General features: G+C 35.5%; 1 protein-coding gene across 1 annotated transcript in view; it reads right to left on the bottom strand.

The window, feature by feature from the left end:
- ZCWPW2 (zinc finger CW-type and PWWP domain containing 2) overlaps positions 1-22,324 on the bottom strand; it is a 159,872-nt gene that overhangs the window by 96,401 nt on the left and 41,147 nt on the right. Inside the window, exons 2-3 of the mRNA XM_017868469.1 lie at positions 11,065-11,129; positions 6,292-6,636 (exon numbers count right to left, since the gene is read on the bottom strand). Coding sequence (XP_017723958.1) covers positions 6,292-6,623 — 332 coding nt within the window. The 5' untranslated portion in view covers positions 6,624-6,636; positions 11,065-11,129. The remainder of the gene's footprint in view (positions 1-6,291; positions 6,637-11,064; positions 11,130-22,324) is intronic.

Consider the following 22,324-nt stretch of genomic DNA (forward strand, 5'->3'; position numbering starts at 1 on the left):
ATATATAATTCCTGGAATCTGCACATAGAAAAGAAAGTACTATTCTCTTGACAATTATTTGTTTTTATTATATAGATATAAAGCAGTTCTAGATTCTGTATCAGTCTCTAGCTAGCTTTATTACAGAGAATCAACTTTTTTGAGAAAGAATAGCTCTGATATGTTGACAAGATTGAGTTTCTGAGCCTTAGAAGCTACATGTAAGGCCATAGGCTAAAGAGAATTGACGCAGATAATGCTACACCGCTAGGTATCTCTGGGGCCAGCAGCTAATCTTTCTACTTGGAACTTCAACATCTATGACATTGCTTAATTAAGAACTAATATTTGTTTCTAGTAGGTTAATTCTATCTTTATATTTTCCTATTGTAATTTATCCTGTTATTATCTTTCTATATATTTGTGCTACTGAATAAGCAATATAAGTAGATTTGAGTTTCTTAATCTGTATTTTGTGTGCTCAACTTAGTTTATAAAGAGGAATATATGTGACAACTTAGTCAGATGCATTCTACTCTCCAGTAAATAAGAAGGTAGATAGAGCTGTAGTTTTGGGGCATTTTGATGTCCCTAATCATAGATTAGAGATAATTGAGGGACTGGGGTAAAACGTGTTTCATTTTTAAGTCTTAAGTCTCAGTGACCAGCACAACACTTCAAAAGAAAATTTTTAATCAAATTTCTAACACAGTATTTCAGACACAGTGACAAAAAAAAATCAATTTTTTTGAGCTAGAATTAAAACTTTAGAATTTTCCTTAGAGAAAACAAACACTGTGCTTCCAAAATGTTAATTAGAAATAAGAAAAATTATGCGGGACTACAAATAACTTCATAAGTTCTCATAAAATAAGTGTTCATATTCATGTCTTTTAAAACATTTTTTCTTACGTAACTATTTCCTCTTGATGACCCTCCTAAATTATTACATGGAAGCCGATTAACAATATAATTTTTAAACAACATTATCACATTTGATCTTTAGAAAGCCCTCAGTAACAAAGGCCACATTTTTCTAGATTTCCCACATGTGCAAAGATAGTAAGCACATTACTTTGCTAGGGCTGCCATAACAAAATACCACAGACTGGGTGGCTTAAACAATAGAAATTTATTTTTTCATAGTTGTGGGGGATTAATATCTAAGACTAATACGTTGACATGTTTGGTTTCTTCTGAAACCCCTCTCCTTGGCTTACAGACATCCACCTTCTTGCTGTGTCCTTACATGGTCTTTCTTCTGTGCATGTCTTGGGTTCTAATCTCCTCTTATTAAAAGGAGGCCAGTCATATTGGATTAGGGTCCATCTTACTTTGGTCTCATTTTCATTTAATTACCTCTCTAAGAATCATATCTGCAAATATGGTCACATTCTGAGGTACTGGGGGTTAAAGACTTCAACATATGAATTTTGAGAGAATATAATTCAGCCATAACCATAAGTGATAGAGCAAGAACATACATCTAGGTATTGATTTAAAGGCTCTGTGTGTGTGGGGGGGGGGGTGCGGGAATAAGACCACCATAGTCTCTCTATGAAAGCCAAAATCCTATTTTCTTCATGGAGAATAGTTGAACATGAATGAAAACAAGGTAGTGAGCTAGAATATATATTTAAGAATGTTATGTTGAAAAATGCAATGTAAAATAGTAAGGGATTCTGGAAAGATAGCAGTAATGGTGGTATAGTTTTAGAGTATCCTGAAATTTCCCCATAAATACAGGTAGGGCAACTATAATAGCAAAACCAAACCTGACGCACACCACCTATAATGAAACTAAGTGGTAAGCTACCCACATGAACACCAAAATAGGAGCAAATGGGCACAAACTACTAAAAATTATATGACCCCCACATAATATTAGCATCTATTTGAGAGGAAGGAGGGTGGGAGGAGGAGGAATGAGGACTTCAAACTTGCAACAAGCATTTACAGGAAGGTGCAGCAAGTTGAACTAAGAACAGCAGCCAAAACTGTGAGATGGATTGCAACAAAATCTGAAAGTGTTGGAAAAGTGTGGGCCCTATGAACCAACCAACCAAGATCCATTCCAGGATAAAAGCTCACAGGGGCCGGGCGCGGTGGCTCACACCTGTAATCCCAGCACTTTGGGAGGCCAAGGCAGGCAGATCATGAGGTCAGGAGATCGAGACCATCCTGGCTAACATGGCGAAACCCTGTCTTTACTAAAAATACAAAAAATTAGCCGGGTGTAGTGGCAGGTGCCTGTAGTCCCAGTTACTCGGGAGGCTGAGGCAGGAGAATAGCATGAACCCGGGAGGCAGACCTTGCAGTAAACCCAGATTGCGCCACTGCACTCCAGCCTGGGCGACAGAGCGAGATTCCATCTCAAAAAAAAAAAAATTTAATTTAATTTAATTTTTTAAAAAAGTTCACAGAATGAGAAACTACTGGGAGCAAAATCTAAACTGAAGAGGACAGGATCAATAAGAAACAAAGGAAAAAGAAGATACAAATAAAAGTGAGGATATAACATCAAAGGCACCAACCATGACAGAAAAGAATGATAAAGTGGAGTTCATTAAAACAAAAAAAAATCTGCTCTGCAAAAGTCACTGTCAAAAGAATAAGATGACAAGCCACAGAGTGGGAGAAAATATTTGCAAAATATATATCCGATAAGACTGTGATATCCAAAATATACAAAGACCTCTTCAAACTTTACAATAAGAAAATGAACAACCAGACTTTAAAATGGCCAAAAAATCTGAACAGGCACCCTACCAAAGAAGATATACAAGATGGCAAATAAGCATATAAAAAGATATTCAAAAGCATATGTCCTTAGGAAAATACAAATTAAAACAATGAAATACCACTACACACCTGTTAAAATGGCCAAAATCCAGGTGACACCAAATGCTGGCAGGGAGGTGAAGCAACATTGCAAAATAATACAGCCACTTTGGAAGACAGTTTAGCATTTTCTTAAAAAACAAACAACACACATACTCATAGCATACTGCCAGCAATTGCACTTCTTGGTATTTACCCAAAGGAACTGAAAACAGGTCCACATAGAAGCCTGCATATGGATGTATAGAAGCTTTATTCATAATTGCCAAAACTTGGAAGTAACCAAGATATCCTTCAGTAGGCGAATGGATAGATAAGTTGTCCTACGTATAGACAATGGAATATTATGCAGTTGCAAAAATACATGCGTAATCAAGCCATAAAAGGACATGGAAGACATGTAAATGCATATTACTAAAAAAAGAAGATAGTCTGAAAAGGCTAAATACTATACAATCCCAACTATATGGCATTCTAGAAAAGATAATACTATGAAGATGGTAAAAAGATAAATGGTCACCAAGAGTTTGGATGAATGGAAGGGTAAATAGGAGAAACACAGATAATTTTTAGGCCAATAAAACTATTCTGTATATACTATAATGGTGGATACATGTCATTATACATTTGTTAAAACCCACAGAATATATAACACAAAGAATGAATCCTAATGTAAATTATGGACTTTATTGATAATGATGAGTGAATGCTATTTCATAGATTATAACAAATGTACCACACCAGTGTGGGATGTTGATGGTAGGGCAACCGTGGGTGTCAGAGGGAGAAGGGGACATGGGGAAACTCTCCATACTTCCCATTCCATTTTTCTGCAAACCTAAATAAAGTCAATTAATTAAAATAAATAAAAATGTAAATGTTAAAATTTAAAAGTAAACAAGGGGAGAGAAAACCTAGGAAATTTAAGAACACGGGCCATATTTTTGATACTTTGAGAAAACAATAAAATAAGGGCTCTGGAACTTTGAAGTGGGTGGGGGGGAAGCTAAAAAACAAACAAACTATTCTCCAACGTATGGTTCTCAACAAGAAGAAGTAGATTCATTTCTTTGTATTTCTCCTTCTATCAAAAAATCTGCGTGTTATATATAAAAAAACATAAAAAGATTCTCAAAGTCAAAGAGAAAATGATAGACTAGCTAGGGATCCTGTGACTTGAGGAATGACATGGCAGTGAGTTTCTTGCCACTTTATATTCCTCAGCTGGGTACTGAAGAAGTCAGCAACCCAGAAACACCAGTGAATACAACCAGACAAACAAAAAAAAGCTCCAGTGAAGCCTGCTCTTTTTAGCCAAAGGACCAGGATAGGGGGAGCCTAGCAAGACAGAAAACTTATACAGAATAACTGCTTTATCCCAGAAAAGCGTCATGGAAAATATATGGCCTCCACATTTACCCCGATACCAAAGGCCAATGGTGAGCCCGGACTGCAAATCACCCAGTAATAATGGAGGACCCTTCCTGCTCAGGTGGTGGCAGAAAAGGCTTAGCTGGAAGCTGAGACTTTTACCACCTTCCAGTGTTAACAAGACCCTCCCGCTATGGTGTCAATGAAGTTCACCTGGCAACAATGAAAAGTTCATCCTACCCCTATGAGCTAGGGTTGTGAGTGGGGAGCTTGAACTCTCTCCTCTTCCCAGTGGAATTGAGGCACCCTTCCCTCCCTTGGAAATCAATAGAGGCTGAGTGGAGAACCTCGACTCTTACTCCCATGTGGGAGTAACAAAGAGGTGCTCCCACATATCCTGCTGATGTAGTAGCAAAAGCAGCTTGCTAAATAGGTTTAAATAAGATCCAAAATGAAAAGAATATAAAGTCTAGTAAACAAATAGGAAATATAAAGAACCAAATGAACATTTTAGAATTGAAAATACAATATTTTTAAAAGCTCAGTGGATACTTTCAATACAGTATGAATATAATAGAGAAAAGAATCGGTGAACTTAAAAAGAGAACAATAGGAATAAACCAATCTGAACAGAGAGAAAATGAACTGAAAAAAAGTATTACTCCCTCTTGCCTTCTGAACAAATAAGAAGCCATTTCATATAAAAGTAATCAAGAAGAAAAGATTATAGTAGAATCCAATATAAAGATGTTATGGTAAATACCCTAACAAAAAGTGAAAGCTTATCACAGAGGCATGGTCTTACAAAGATCAAAATTGTACCTGAAAGTTCAAATTGAGATAATAGAAATTAAGAAAATAATGCAAGTAATGAAAAAAAGCAACATAAATTATAATTAGAAAAACTAAAAAAAATAAAGTAAGTGATTAGAGAAAAAGATTTGATGATGAGAACACATGGACATGTAGAAGGGAATAACAGACACTAGGGCCTACCAGAGGGTGGAAGGTGGGAGGAAGGAGAGGATTAGGAAAAATAGCTAAGGCTTACTAGGCTTAATACCTGGGTGATGAAATAATCTTTACCACAGACCCCTATCAAACAAGTGTACCTATACAACAAACCTGCATATGTATCCCTGAACCTAAAATTACAATTAAAAGAAAAAGATTTGAAAAGAGAAGAAACATAATGAAATTTTTTTGTGTGATTTTGACAAAAAAGACTAAACCAGAACACAAAAGCAATTTATATACCTTCAGAAAAAAAAAAAGAAAAAAAAAGAAATTTTAAAAAATTGAAAAGATAAACACAGTTCAAGAAAAGGTAATACAAAAGACGGACAAACATCCACCATAAGTAATATCAAAATCCTAAAATAAGAAAATCAAAGCAATGCAACACAACAAATATAATAGGTTATAATTTAATAAACCTCAGCTAAAAATAAGACTTGAAGTTATAAGCTGAAAGTGCACACTGCATACTTGGGAAAACCAACCCAGAATGGGAAATATTGGAATATAATAAATCAACATAAATCTAAAGAAAAAATATTTTACGTATTTAGGCAACAATTACAGAATACATTCTTTTCAAATGACCATGAAACATTAATAATATATGACACAAGAAGGTATGGTGGGCCATACAATAAGAATCAGTGGAACTGATTATAACAGATTTAAATTAGAATGCAATAAGATACATTAAAATTCCCCAATATTTGGTAATTTAAAGACACACTTCTAAATAACCCATTTCAAAAAGGAAATGACAAAGAAAATCAGTAAATATTTCAAAATGAATAATAAAACATAGTATATCAAAATTTGTATGATGAAGCTACAAGACTACTTGAAGAGAAATTTATAGCTTTAATTGCCTATATTGGGAAGAAAATAAGATTTGAATTCAGTTACCTAACTTTCCCATTTAAAAAGCTAGAAAAAAAAAATCCAAAGAAGTATAGAAAAGAACAATGATAAGAAATCAAGAAACAAGTAGACAAAAGAAAATGTTGAATCTTCAAAAGATTTTAATATTCATAAACCTGGCAAGACTATACCTCAAAAGTCACAAAACAACACAAACCTTACCTTGGCCAATTCTGTAATTTTACCAAAACCAGGCTTCCAAGAGGGAGCTGTGAATAGACAATCTTAAATCCACACTGATGAAGCTGAGACTCTTCAGGGAAATCTTCTTCAGAAATTGAGCAGTTATTATATCTTGAATCAGTGTTCATGAAGCAGTACCATGGTTCATCATGATCAACTCTGGCTGCATCCTCACTTGACAACAATCTCCATTTCAAACAATTTTCATTCTCACATTGAACCCACACTTTGTTTACATACATGTTTTCCACTGAGGAATCCATTGCACAGTTACAATATTCAATCTTACCATCCAATTTTTCTTTATCCATTAAGGCATTTAATCTGGAAAATAAGAAAGAGGAAAATAACAGAATGAGGATTCAAGAGTATAAGGAGAGAAAATTCAAACCAAAATCAGAGAAATTCCTCTTTGATATCTTCTGTTCCCATCCCCTCTCTATCCTACAAAGACTACATATGTTGAACACATTGTTTCCACCTACCCAGAAACAAAGGAACAAAATAGAAACAACGATCACTCTGAGCATAAAATGCACCAAAATTAAAAATAAGAAAAATATGATGGAACCAAAGAGGAGTAGAGGTTGACTATAGTTTCTATTAACCTAATATATAGCACATGTCTGGTATATAACAAGTATATTTTCCCATGATAACAGCTAAGCCTTATTGAATGCTGACTAGGCACCAGGTATTATTCTAAGTGCTTTATACACATGGCTCATATAGTCTTCCCAACAACCTTATTAGGCCCATTTTTACAGACAAAACTGAAGCTAAGAAATGTAAAGCAATTGTCTCAGGTCCTGGAGCTGATACACAGTAGAGCTGGAATTTAAATGCCAGCAGTTTGATTCTAAGTTTGTGATCTTACCCATTAGTTTGTACTGCCTCTTGAGTATATATACAGCATGACTAAATGATCCTTTTCTTCTTCTGTCTCAGGAAATCAAATGCAGCAAAATATTTCAACATACAGAAATGCAAGATTTTTTAAAAATTAATCTCTTCCTTATATAGTTTCAGCTTTTATTCATTATTAACTAAATTTCTCAGAGCTTTTTTGTTAGAAAAATTTTAAACATATAAAAAATTTGAATTGTGTAACAAAGCCTCCAAATTCTGGCTTCAATAACAATATATATAGTAATAAATAAATATAAATAAAATACAAGTAAAACTAAGTATTGGCAACTTATTTTGCAATACAAAGTCTATTTCTTAAAAATAAAAAGACTGATGTGCCATATACACGAATTAGTAGAACACTACTATCCAAGTATGAGCACCATTTAAAGAATCCTTTAATTTATAAATTAATCATATATTTAGAAGCTCACTTACTTATATTTGTCATATACCTTACCAGGACCACTGCAAATTGCTTTAGAAATTTGTCAATGTATTTCAATAGCCATAGTTCAAAAATTTTGACCTATTAATCCCACTCATGCATATGTAATAAAATTAATTTTAAAAAGACGAACCAATACATACGAAGACCAAAACATTCAGTGTAACACTGTTTTCATACTGAAACAGTGAAAAGTCTAAAACAGAGTCAAATCTAGCAGAAGATATATACTTTTACTAATGATATTTGTTTTAATGTGTTTAATTATTTAATTGATGAGAAAATGCGTAAGGAGCAAAACTGCAATGTGGATTGCAACTGAAGTGAATAAAATTTTTCTCTACTCTCTGGGTCACCAGTCAGTAAAGCAGAAGTGACTGAGGTTAGACTTTGGAGCCAGGTTATGTGTTACTCACAGAGTCCCTGTCCTTTCCTAAACTTTCACTTGACATCAAGTGTGTGTGTGTGTGTAACAGCTGTTTTTGCTTGTTTAGTTCCAATCTTCATATGTTGTCTTACTATGCTGGCTAAGACAGATACAACATTGACTAGAAGCCATGATAGTAGATTTCTTTCTCTAATTTTAAAGAGAATGCTTTGAATGTTTGACTGTTATGTTGGGAGTATGGTTTTTGTAAAGACCATTAAAAGGTTACAGAAAGTTGTTTTCCTTCTATTACCGGCCTACCAAAAGGATTTTTTAATTGATATTAATCATAATGTGATGTTTAATTTCATAAAATTCTTTTCTGCATATACTGAGATAAATATATGGTTTTTCTTTTAAAACATATTAATTGGGTGCATTATATTCATGGATTTTTTGAATAATAAACTATACTTGTATTCTGGATAATCCCTACCCGGTTATGCCTCATAAGTTTTTAATATACAGTGCTGTATTTCATTTATTAATAATTAATATTTTTATGTGTGTATAAATAAAATTTATCTGTTATTTCTCCTTTTGTCTTTGTCTGGTTTTCATGTGAAGATTATAAAGTTACTTCATTAAGTGAAGTAAAAAATGTTCCCCCGTTTTGGGAAAGTTTGCCTAAGGGAGGAATTGTCTAATTTTCACATAAATTTTATGAATTTTAGTATACCTACTACATTTCTCATTATATTTCTCTCTTTCACTTTGAAGTTTATGCCCTCTCTTTTTTTTTCTTCATTTATCTTGTCAGAGTTTATTAAACAACCATAATTTGAGTCCCCTCTTTTTTTTAATTCTGTTTAATGAATAGCTGCACTTTTCTTAATTCTTTATTTCCTTTTACTTTCTTTGGACATTCTTTGTTGCTCTCATTTTTCTCTTCTTGAGTTGATGCTTAGTTAGTTCATTTGCAGGCTTTTCTACCACGAGCATTCAAGGTTATACATTCCTCTCTCAGTACTGCTTTATTATTTAGTTTTAAACACATGGTTTCTATTCATCTTTTACCCGTGAGTTACTTAATTCAAAAAATTCAGAAGGTAGGGGTATTTAAGAGTTTTATTATTGATTTTAACATAATTGTATTTTGGTTAGAGAATATAATCTGTGTGATATTGATTTTTCTGGCATTTGTTTTGTTTTGTGGCCCTACTTAACAATACTTGTGAATGTTATATGTGTGCAAAAAAAGGATGCGTAGTTTTCAATTGTTGGGTGCAAGGTGTACATTTAATCATTATACCAAGCTTTGTAAAATTTTATGATTGTGGGGTTAATATTCTCTATCCATACTAATTGGCTGATATATTAATTACTTAAAGGGCTATGTTAAAATCTCCCATAGTAATTGTGGATTTGTCAATTTATCCCGTAATTTTGTCAGGTTTCTTTGCTTATTACATATATACATGTTCAGATTTGTGACATCTTGCTGGTGAATTCTTCCTCATCTTGTGTAATGATGCAATTTATCCCTAATAATGTTCTTTGCCAATCTACTAACTTAATTAGTAGACCAAACTACTTGGTCCACTATTAACATAGCAATTAAGATAGTAGTTACCTTTATGATTGGCTTGGTCCTAGTTATAACTTTTACCATCCCTTTACTTTTACCCTTTCTAATATTATGGATTTCTTTGTCTCTGCCTCCTGTAAACGGTATATTGTTGGGATTTGCATTTTTATCCAATCTAAGATATGATCTGCTAACCAGTGATTTTAGTTCATTTACTTTGACACTGCCATAGTTGCATTTTTGTGCACCTTTTATTTATTAGGCTATTTCTTTACTTCTTTTTTCCTTTCCTAACTTGTATTAAAACAAATTAATATTTTCTTCTCTATACTGGTTTTCACAAGTTTATTTTTATTACTTTAATAGTTACCCTTAATACATGATTTAACAAGGTATAAATTAATCAATGTCTCTACCTTTTTCAAAATAACAGAATGCTTTAATTCAGATGACCTTTGTGCCTTTAGCTCATTTCTTTCCGGCATCATAGTTCTATTTTGCATTTATACCTCAAAATTAGTCATAATTATCACTTGTGTGTTTTCTACAATGTTCATTTAGATTTTTTTTCCATATGTTTTCCAGTTTCTTTGCCATCATTATTTACTATACCTAAGGGTATTCATTGAATAAGGATGGTGACAGAAAGGGATGAAATAGCAGCCGGGCATGGTTGCTCATGCCTGTAATCCCAGCACTTTGGGGGGCCGAGGTTGGTGAATCGTTTGAGGCCAGGAGTTTGAGCTTAGCCTAGCCAACATAGCGAAACCCCACCTCTACTAAAAATACAAAAATTACCCAGGTGTGGTGGCAGGCGCCTGTAATCCCAGCTACTCCCGAGGCTGAGGCAGGAGAATCACTTGAACCAGAGAGGTGGAAGTTGCAGTGAGCCAAGATTGCACCATTGCACTCCAGCCTGGCTGACAAAGTGAGACTCTGTCAAAAAAAAAAAAAAAAAAAAAAAAAAAAAAAAAAAAAAAAAAAAAAAAAAAAGAAAGAAAGAAAGAAAGAAAAAGAAAAAGAAAAAATTAAGCCATCCGGAATATCTAGAATATTTTCTGTGTTTGTGAATGAATAAGATGGAAGACTCTACTTTTTGTCTAAGTAGTTAACCAATGATCCAAATAATATTTATTTAATTCTTCATCTTTTAGTAATTGGTCTGAAATGGCTCTTTATCCTAATTCACATATGTGCACATGAATCTATTTCTGGGCTCTGTATTTCTTTCTTTCAGATGTCTTTCCCTGTACCAAAAGAGATTCAGAAAATTCTAAGTCTACAGCAGATATTGAGAGTCTGCATGAACAACTGAGCTGAGGGAAAATAGTTGGGGTACAGATCTAGAAACAATGAGATTATCAATAACAAGTTCATTCAAGGACATTCTATTTATTTTTATTTAATAAGTAAGAAAAAATAGGCTTTACTAATACTTACTATGAAATTGACACTGGAATCTTCACTAAGACTGTATGTAAGCTGATCATATGTGAGGTCTCCTGCTGAAAAGGTGGGAGATGCCATAACTTAAGAGCGTTTCACAAATGTGCCTTTCAGTTATTCATTTACAATTACTATAATGCAATGTATTGGAGTTACATTTAACTAACTAAACAAGTTTATAGAATGTATTATCTAGATTACTCCTCAGAAAATAAAGTTACGTTAAAAAATTTCTAAAAAGAAACAGAAAAACTAGACAATATTAATAATGCAAATAATGAAGTATGAGAGAGATGATAGAAAGAAGAAAGTAATTACTGTCACTCAATCACGTAGCATTTTGTCCAACTTGCAACCAATGGATTGCTATAAAGGGGAAAGTTTGTGGCACCACATCAATGGAAAGCTTATGAAAATTCATTATGACAGTCTATTATAAAATGTTAAGGGGATTAAAAGATTACTTTTAAATGGTAGATAAGGTTTTCAGATTTTCTTAGGAAGTTGGGTCTCATAGTGGATAATACTGAGAAGATAAACTAACACTAAGAAAATGTCATTATTACTTAGTGATACTCATTTTCAATTGCATCTAACTTAAACCTCTTGGTATTTTAGATTTGATACGTTTTATCCAGGCTAATAGAATTTAGAATATAGGTCATAAAATGCTTATTCTTTTCAAACCAGATTCTCATTGATTCCATTACATTTTCTCCAACACTTTGCTGGTTTTCAAAATTCCTGCCACATATAGAAGATGCAAATGACAATGAGGAAGTGAATGTGGTCACAAGAATGCTAGAGCCTTTGAAGGGATCCCGATATAATCATACCTAAGTAGACTAGAATTAGTTTATAAAGACATTGACAAATGCAAAGCTCTGTTGAGTACAATATTTGCTTCATTCAACTCTTGTTTCTAAATTTTTATTTCATAACTTAGTTATATTGAACTAGAAAATGCAGAAAACCAAAATATTAAATTTTAAAAATAGAAAACACAGAATGGCTATTTAAAATGATAAAGTCTTAAGTTCAAGGAAATGGATATGAATGGTTACGGACACTCAATTTTCAGCCAGACAACTCTACCACTCTTTACTAGGCAAATTAGTTAACCACTCAAAATCTCTGATCCCTTACCTGGGGATAATAAGAGTATTACTTATTACCCTATATTGAACTCCTAGCATATTATTTTGCACACTATAGATACTCAATATTTTTTGAATAAATGGATGACTTTAAACATCAATTCAAACAAATATTGAGTTCCTATTAAATGTTAGACACTGTGAACAAAAGATGAACAAGAAACAATCCCCGTTCTTGACTCAGAACATAGATACCAAGTTCCATAAAATAGTTGATAAATGCAGTACAGTATGATAAATGTTAGATGCACAAATACCTAGGAGAACACAAATGAGAAAATAATTTTCTTAAAATAAGAGGGCTCCATGAAGGATGCATGGAGCAGCTGAACATGAAAAGATAAGTAGTTCACTTTAGCGAGGTGAAGGAGAAAAGGAGCACATAAGAGGAAACTCGCCAGGTGCAATGGCTCACGCCTGTAATCTCAACATTTTGGAAGGCCAAGGCGAGAGAATCACTTGTGCCCAGGAGTTTGAGACCAGTCTGGGCAACATAGTGAGACTCGATCTCTACCAAAAACAATTAAACTAGCTGGGTGTTACGGGGCACACCTGTATTCCCATTATTCAGAAGGTGGAGTCATAAGGATTGCTTCAGCTCAGGAGTTGGAAGCTGCAGTGAGCTATGATCATGTCACTGCAGTGTAGCCTGGGTGACAGACTGAGACCTTGTCTGTCAAAAAAGAAAGAAAGAAAGAAAGAAAGAAAGAAAGAAAGAAAGAAAGAAAGGAAGGAAGGAAGGAAGGAAGGAAGGAAGGAAGGAAGGAAAGAAGAAAAAAGGAAATTCCATGAAAACATGCATGCATGTATAATGATGCACAACATGTACAAAAATATTGAGCTGAGCTGTTAGAACACTTTTTAAGGGAAGCAAAGGTCATAGCAGGTGAGGGTAGAAAAACCTCAGAAGAGTCTTATTTACCGTGTTAGGTTAATAGACATTATTATCCTGGAAGCAAAGAGGAGTCACTGTCTGTTTAAAACTAAAAATATCACAAAAAATGAGATACTTCGTAATTTCCAAGGCACATATTTTTACATTTAAACATCTCAGCAGCCACACTGTATCTTCCAGTCAATATCCTCTCAAAGTCATTATGTAGTTGTCATTGCCTGTACATGAATAGACTTGATAATTTAAAGTATAAGCTCACCCAAAAGTGCACAGATAGGGTTTTCTCATGCTATGACTGGACAACAGTCACTATGAAAGCATTTCAAGAACTCTGATGACTTCTGAATTTTCTTCAGGGTTGTTCTGCCATTTTCTTGGATAGTAGATCTTGGCTTCTGTTGAGATTGCTAATTTATCAGATGGTCATTTAGCTACACCCTTCATGTTCTCTCCTGAACATGCTTTCTCATTCTTTACTATATGCATAGGCTGAGAAGTTTCCAAATCCTTAAGCACTGCTTCTCTTTTGATTAACAATTCCATCTTTAAATCATTTCTCTCCTCTTATACTTTACTATTAGCAGTCAAGAAGAGCCAAGCCACAGCTTCAACACTTTGCTCAGATATTTCCCTCAGTCAAATATTCAATTTAATCACTCACAGTTCTACCTTCCACAAAACACTAGAACATGAACACAATTGAGCCAAGTTCTTTGCCACATGATAACAAGGATGGCCTTTGCTCCATTGCTTTATGATATGTTCCTCATTTCCATCTGAGAATGGCGTCCCACTAAAATGGCCTTTAATGTCTATATTTCTACCAACATTCTCTTCAGGATTACTTAGGCATTGTTTAAGAAGATTGAGACATTCTCTACTGCACTCCTCTTTTCTTTCTGGGCCTTCACCAGAATCATCCTTAACATTCTGCTGGCCGGGCAGGGTGACTCACGTCTGTAATTCCAGCACTTTGGGAGGCTGAGGCAGGCAGATCACAAGGTCAGGAGTTAGAGACCAGCCTGGCCAACACAGTGAAACCCCATCTCTACTAAAAATACAAAAATTAGCCAGGCATGGTGGTGGGTGCTTGTAATCCTGGCTACCTGGGAGGCTGAGGCAGAAGAATCACTTGAAACCGGAAGGCGGAGGTTGCAGTGAGCCAAGATCGTGCCACTGCACTGCAGCCTGGGCAACAAGAGTGAAACTCCATCTCAAAACAACAACAAAAAACTGTTTACAGCAATGTATGCTTTTTCTAGCATGCCCCTCAAAACTCTGCAAGCCTCTACCCTAAATCCACTATCACATTCTTACGAAAGTATCATAGCAGCACCTCCACTTCTCAATACCAATTTCCTGCCTTAGTATGTTCAGGTTGCAAAGCCTTACCACCTAATGCCACCTCCCAAAGGCTCTATCTCCTAATACCTTGGGGATTAGGATTTGAAAATAACAATTTTGGGGGACACAGACATTCAGACCATAGCAATATGATGTGGAAAGACCAACATCAAAGACTGAATTGAAAAGTGATTTAGGAAAAGTACTTTTATATGAATAAGCTTTAGGAATTCCATAACCAAATTTATTTCACTTATATTTTATTTTTTATGTGAGATGTGATAAGAATATATGTCTAAATGAGTTCAAAATAAATATTTCATTTCCATTAGTTATTGGGGAACAGGTGGTATTTGGTTACAAGAGTAAGTTCTTTAGTGGTGATTTGTGAGATTTTGGTGCACGCACCATCGAAGCAGTATACAGTGTGCCCTATTTGTAGTCTTTTATCCCTCACCCTCCTTCCATTATTTCCTCCTAAGTCACCAAAGTCCATTGTGTCATTCTCATCCCTTTGCATCCTCATAGCTTAGCTCCCACTTATAAGTGAGAAATGCGATGTTTGGTTTCCTTCCTGAGTTACATCACTTAGAATAATAGTCTTCAACCTCATCCAGGTTGCTGTAAATGCCATTAATTCATTCTTTTAATGGCTAAAAGAATTCCATCATTCTTTTTAGTAGTATTCCATCATATATATATATGTATATATATGTATATATGTGTGTGTATATATGTATATATATATATGTGTGTATATATGTATATATGTGTGTGTGTGTGTGTGTATATATATATATCACCGTTTCTTTATCCACTCATTGATTTATGGGCATGTGGATGTGGGTTGGTTCCATGGCTGCTATGAACATGCATGTGCAGGTACATTTTTCATATAATGACTTTTTCCCTCTGGGTAGATAGCCAGTAGTGAAAATGCTGGATCAAATGGCACTTCTACTTCTAGTTCTTTATGGAATCTCCACACGGTTTTCCATAGTAGTTGTACTAGTTTACATTCCCACCAGCCGTGTAGAAGTGTTTCCTGTTCACTGTATCCATGCCAATGTCTGTTTTTTGAATTTTTGATTATGGCCATTCTTGCAGGAGTAAGGTGGTATGAATAAGTAAGGTGGTATGAATAACTACAATGTGGTTTTGATTTGCATTTCCCTGATCATTCATGATGTCGAGCATCTTTTCATGTGTTTTTTGGTCATTTGTATATCTTCTTTTGAGAATTGTGTATTCATGTCCTTAGGCCACTTTTTGATGTTTTTGTTTGTTTGTTTGTTTGTTTGTTTGTTTCTTGTTAATTTATTTGAGCTCATTGTAGATTCTGGATATTAGTCCTTTGTGAGATGTATAGGTTGTGAAGAATTTTTTTCCACTCTCTGGGTTGTTTATTCTGCTGACTGTTCCTTTGCCATGCAAAAGCTTTTAAGTCCCAGCTATTTGTTTTTGTTTTCATTGCATTTTCTTTTGTGTTCTTGGTCATGAAATCCTTGCCTAAGCCAATGTCTAGCAGGGTTTTTCCAATATTATCTTCTAGAATTTTTATAGTTTCAGGTATTAGATTTAAGCCCTTAATCCATCTTGAGTTTATTTGTGTGTAAGGTGACAGATGAGGATCCAGTTTCATTCTCCTACATGTGGCTAGCCAATTATCCCAGCACCATTTGTTGAAAAGGGTGTCCTTTCCTCACTTTATGTTTTTGTTTGCTTTGTTGAAGATCAGTTGGCTGTTAAGTATTTGGGTTTATTTCTGGGTTATCTACTCTGTTCCATTGGTTTCTATGTCTATTTTTATACCAGTACCATGCTGTTTTGGTGACTATGGCCTTATACTGTAGTTTGAAATCAGGTAATGTGATGCCTCCAGATTTGTTCTGTTTGCTTAGTCTTGCTTTGGCTATGTGGGCTCTTTTTTGGTTCCACATAAATTTTAAAACTGTGTTTTTCTAATTCTGTGAAGAATGATGATGGTATTTTGATGGGAATTGCATTGAATTTGTAGATTGCTCTTGGCAGTATGGTCACTTTCACAATATTGACTCTACCCATCCATGAGCCTGGGATGTGTTTTCATTTGTTTGTGTTGTCTATGATTTCTAACAGCAGTGTTCTGTAGTTTTCCTTGTAGATGTCTTGCACCTCCTTAGTTAGGTATATTAGTAAGTAATTTTTTTCAGCTATTGTAAAAGGGGTTGAGTTCTTGATCTGATTCTCAGCTTTGTTGCTGTTGATGTATAGAAGAGCTACTGATTTGTGTACATTAATTCTGTATCCTGAAACTTAGCTGAATTATTTTATCAGTTCTAGGAGCTTTCTGGAGAAGTCTTTAGGGTTTTCTAGTTAAATACTCACATCATCAGCAAATAGCAACAGTTTGACTTTCTCTTCACTGATTTGGATTCTCTTTATTTCCTCCTCTTGTCTGACTGCTCTGGCTAGGACTTCCAGTACTATGTGGAAGAAGAGTGGTGAGAGTGGGCATCCTTATCTTGTTCCAGTTCTCAGAAGGAATGCTTTCAATTTTTTCTCATTCAGTATTATGTTGACTGTGAGTTTGTCAAAGATGGCTTTTATTACACTGAGATTTGTCCCTTGTATGCTGATTTTGCTGAGAGTTTTAATCACAAAAGGATGCTGGATTTTGTCAAATGCTTTTGCTGCATCTATTGAGATAATCATGTGATTTTTGTTTTTAATTCTGTATATGTGGTATATCATATTTATTGACTTGCATATGTTAAACCATCCCTACATCTCTGATATGAAACTCACTTGATCGTGGCAGGTTATTTTTTAATATGTTGTTGGATTTGATTAGTTAGTATTTTGTTAAGGATTTTAGCATCTATGTTCATCAGGAATATTGGTCTGTAGTTTTCTTTTTTGCTTATTTCTTTTCCTGGTTTTGGTATTAGGGTGATACTGGCTTCATAGATTGAGTTAAGAAGGGTTCCTTCTTTCTTTATCTAGTGTCAAAAGGATTGGTACCAATTCTTCTTTGAATGTCTGGCAGAATTTTGCTGTGAATCTGTCTCGTCCTGGACTTATTTTTGTTGGTAATTTTTAAATTACCATTTCAATGTTGCTACTTGTTATTGGTCTGTTCAGGGTATCTAATTCGTCCTGATTTAAGCTAACACGGGTGTATCTTTCCAGGAATTTTTCCATCTCTTCTAGGTTTTCTAGTTTATGTGTGTAAAGGTGTTCATAGTAGCCTTGAATGATATTTTGTGTTTCTGTAGTGTCAGTTGTAATATCTCCCCTTTCATTTCATATTGAGCTTACTTGGATTTTCTCTCTTCTTGGTTAATCTTGCTAATAGTCTATCAGTTTTATTTATCTTTTCAAAGAACTAGCTTTTTGTTTCATCTATCTTTTGCATTTTTTTTGTTTGTTTGTTTCAATTTCATTTAGTTCTGCTCTGATCTTGGTTGTTTCCTTTCTTCTGCTGGGTTTGGGGTTTTTTCTTGTTTCTCTCCTTCCTTGACGTGTGACCATAGATTGTCTGTTAGTGCTCTTTCCGACTTTTTGAGATAGGCATTTAGGCTTAAGAAGTTTCCTCTTAGCACCACCTTTGCTGTATCCCAGAGGTTTTGATAGGTTGTATCACTATTGTCATTTAGGTTGAAGATTTTTTAAATTTCCATCTTGATTTCATTTTTGACCCAATGATCATTCAGGAGCAGGTTAATTTCCATGTACTTGCATAATTTTGAAGGTTCCTTTTGGATTTGATTTTCAGTTTTATTCTACTGTGGTCTGAAAGAGTGTCTAATATAATTTCAATTTTCTTAATTTTATTGAGGCTTGTTTTGTGGCCTATAATATGGTCTATCTTAGACAAAGTTCCATGTGCTGCTGAAAAGATTGTATATTCTGCAGTTGTCAGATGAAATGTTCTGTATAAATCTGTTAGGTCCATTTGTTCCAGGGTATAGTTTAAACCCATTGTTTCTTTGTTGACTTTCTGTTTTGATGATCTGTCTAGTGCTCTCAGTGGAGTATTGAAGTCCCCCACTATTATTGTGTTGCTATCTCATTTCTTAGGTCTATTAGTAATTTTTTTTATAAATTTGGGAGTTCCAGTGTTAGGTGCATATATATTTAGGATTGTTGTATTTTCCTGTTGGACAAGGCCTTTTATCATCATATTTTGTCCCTCTTTGTCTTTTGTAACTGCTGCTTTAAAGTTTGTTTTGTCTGATATAAGAATAGCTACTCCTGCTCGCTTTTGGTGCTCATTTGCGTGAAATGTTTTTTTCCATCCCTTTACCTTACATCTATATGAGTCCTTATGTGTTAGGTGAGTCTCTTGAAGGCAGCAGATAGTTGGCTGGTGAATTCTTATCCATTTTGCAATTCTTCATCTTTTAAGTGGAGGATTTAGGCCGTTTACATTCAATGTTAGTATTGAGATGTGGGGTTCCATTCCATTCTTCTATTTGTTACCTGCATACCTTGTTTTTTGTTTTTGTGTTTTTTTTTAAGCTGTATTCTTGTTTTATAGGTCCTGTGAGATTTATGCTTTAAAGAAGTTTTGTTTTGATGAGTTTCCAGGATTTGTTTCAAGATTTAGAGCTTCTTTTAGCAGTTCCTGTAGTGGTAGCTTGGTCGTGGCAAATTATCTTAGCATTTGTTTGTCTGAAAAATCCTTTGTATATGAAGCTTAGTTTTGCTGGAAGCAAAATTCTTGACTGATAATTCTTTTATTTGAGGAGGCTGAAGATAGGGCCCCAATCCCTTCTAGCTTGTAGGGTTTCTGCTGAGAAATCTGCTGTCAATCTGATAGGTTTTCCTTTATAGGTTACCTGGTGCTTTTGTCTCATAGCTCTTAAGATTCTTTCTTTTATCTTAACTTTAGGTAACTTGATGACAATGCCTAGGCGATGATCTTTTTGTGATAAATTTCCCAGGTATTCTTTGTGCTTCTTGTATTTGAATGTCTAAGTCTACAGCAAGGCTGAAGAAGCTTTCCTTGATTATTCTCCCAGATACGTTTTCCAAACTTTTAGATTTCTCTTCTTCCTTAGGAACACCAATTATTCTTAGGTTTGGTCATTTAACATAATCCCAGACTTCTTGGAGGCTTTGTTCGTTTTTTCTTTTTGTTGTTGTTTTTTGTATTTGTTGGATTGGATCAATTTGAAGATCTTATCTTCAAGCTTTGAATTTCTTTCTTCTATTTGTTCCATCGTATTGCTGAGACTTTCCAGAGCATTTTGCATTTCATTGTGTTCACTGTTTCCTGAAGTTTTGATTGTTTTTCTGTTTATGCTATCTATTTTGCTGAATGTTCGTCCCTTCATTTCTTGTATCTTTTTTTTTTAATTTCCTTACATTGAGCTTTACCTTTCTCTGGTGGCTCCCTGATTAGTTTAATAACTAACCTCCTGCATTCTTTTTCAGGTAAATCAGGGATTTCTTCTTGGTTTGGGTCCATTGCTGGTGAGCTAGTGTGATTTTTGGGGGGTGATAAAGAACCTTGCTTTGTCATATTATCAGAGTTGATTTTCTGGTTTCTTCTCATTTGGGTAGGCTCTGTCAGATGGAAGGTCTAGGGTTAAAGGCTATTGTTTAGATTATTTTGTACTATGGGGTATTACCTTGATGTAGTACTCTCCCCTTTTTCCTATGGACATGGCTTCCTAAGAGCTGAGCTGTAGTGATTATCTGTCTTCTGGATCTAGCCACCCAGCAAGTCTACCAGGCTCCACGCTGGTATTGGGGGTTGTCTACACAGAGTCCTGTGATGTGAACCATTTCTGGGTTTCTCAGCCACGAATACCAGCACCTGTTTTGGTCAAGACGGCAGGGGGATGAAATAGACTCTGTGAGGTTCCTTAGCTTTGGTGGTTTAATGCACTACTTTTGTGCTGGTTGGCCTCCTGCCGGGAGGTGATGCTTTCCAGAGAGCATCAGCTGTGGCAGTATGGAAAGGAACAGGTAGTGGGCAGGGCCCTAGAACTCTCAAGAGTATATGCCATATGTCTTCAGTTACCAGGGTGGGCGGGAAAGAACCACTGGGTGGGGGTATGTCTGAGCTCAGACTCTCCTTGGGTGGGTCTTGCTGCAGTTGCTGTGGAGGATGGGGGTGAGGTTCCCAGGTCAAAGGAGTTATGTTCCTAGCAGGATTATGGCTGTCTATACAGTGTCATGCAGGTTGTCAGGGAAGTGGGGGACAGCCAGAGTCACAGGCCTCACCCAGCTCCCAAACAATCTGAAGGGCTGGTCTCACCCCCACCATTCCCCCACCAACATCACCGAGTCTGTTTCCAGGTAGTGGGCAAGTGGGGCTGAAAACTTGCCCCAGGCTACCCACCCCCCAGTTGCAAAAGCAAGTATGACTTTCCTTGTTACCCACCTGTAGAGTCTGCACACCGGATTCATGCCCTCCTCCGAGTTTTGGCAAGGAGGCCTCTTGATCATTTCAAATTATTACAAAGTTCAGCTGGATATTGCTTTCTCCCTATGGCCTATTCTCAGTGCTTCTGGCCACCCTCCTGAAGGACCCCTGTGAGGCCAGGCAGATATGGCTTTCCAGGGGACCCAGCGAGCTCACAGAGCTTTTCCTGCTGCTTCCTCTACCCCTGTATTTCACTCGGCTCTATAAATGGACTCAGCTCCAGGTAAGGCCAGCATCTTCTCCTGTAATCTAGATCTTCAGTTTCCCCCATGGAGGTGTGTATTTGGGGGCAGACAATTTCCCTTTCCCACTTTGCAGTATTTGGGGTGTCTCCCGGGTCTTGCAGGAGCAATCTGGTTCCTTCAGAGGGTCTGTGGCTCCTCTCAGGTTTCTCGATTTATTCCTGCAGTCATTCTGGAGCAAAAATTCACGATGCAAGCCTCCACACACTGTTCTCTCCATCCGAGTTGAAGCTGCAATCTAGTTCTGTCTCCCATCCACCATCCAAAATAACTTTCTAAATAACTATAAAGTAAAAATTCTAGGAATTAAGAAAGTGTTATATCCCACCCCCAAGATGATTACATTTGAGGATGGGGCCTTTGGGAGGTAATTAGGTCATTAGAGGACAGCCCTCATTATGGGATTAATGTCATTACAATAAGAAATAGCACAGAGTTTGTTTTTTTTACCTTGCCTCTTCACCATGTGAAGATACAGTGAGAAGATAGCCATCGGAAAACCAGGAAGCACTCCCCCGTCAGATACAGGACCTGCTGTCCCCTTGATCTTGGAGTTTTTAGCCTCCAGAACTGTGAGAAATACATGTTTGTTGTCGAAGGCACCCAGTCTATGGTAATTTGTTATAGCAGACTGACTATGTCTTACATTTAATTTGTGTTTTGGAAGAGATGCAGAGAAAATAGAAGCAGAACAATTAGCTAGTAAGAAAGCTACTAAAATGTACATATAAAACATAATGAAAACTTCATTAGGGCAACAGAAATAATGTAGAAATAAGCATTACTAGATAACCTGAATTTATTAAAGAGAACATCCAGGCCTGTAGAGTCCTACTAAGTAGTTCTAAGCAACTTAGTAACAGTACAATTATTATAGGTATATATAGCTTTAAGTGAAATTCATGAGCTACATAAAAGAAAATAAGAAAAATCTGTGGATTTTACATAAGTTCTACAAAGATTTCTGTATTACATACATGTTATTTTTATTTAATTATTTATGTATTTATGTATTTATTTATTTATTTATTATACTTTAGGTTCTAGGGTACATGTGCATAATGTGCAGGTTTGTTACATATGTATACTTATGCCATGTTGGTGTGCTGCACCCATCAACTCGTCAGCACCCATCAATTCATCATTTATATCATGTATAACTCCCCAATGCAATCCCTCCCTCCTCCCCCCTCCCCAT

The sequence above is a fragment of the Rhinopithecus bieti genome, unplaced genomic scaffold (genome assembly GCF_001698545.2).
Source record: "Rhinopithecus bieti isolate Rb0 unplaced genomic scaffold, ASM169854v2 scaffold_60, whole genome shotgun sequence".
Taxonomy (NCBI): domain Eukaryota; kingdom Metazoa; phylum Chordata; class Mammalia; order Primates; family Cercopithecidae; genus Rhinopithecus; species Rhinopithecus bieti.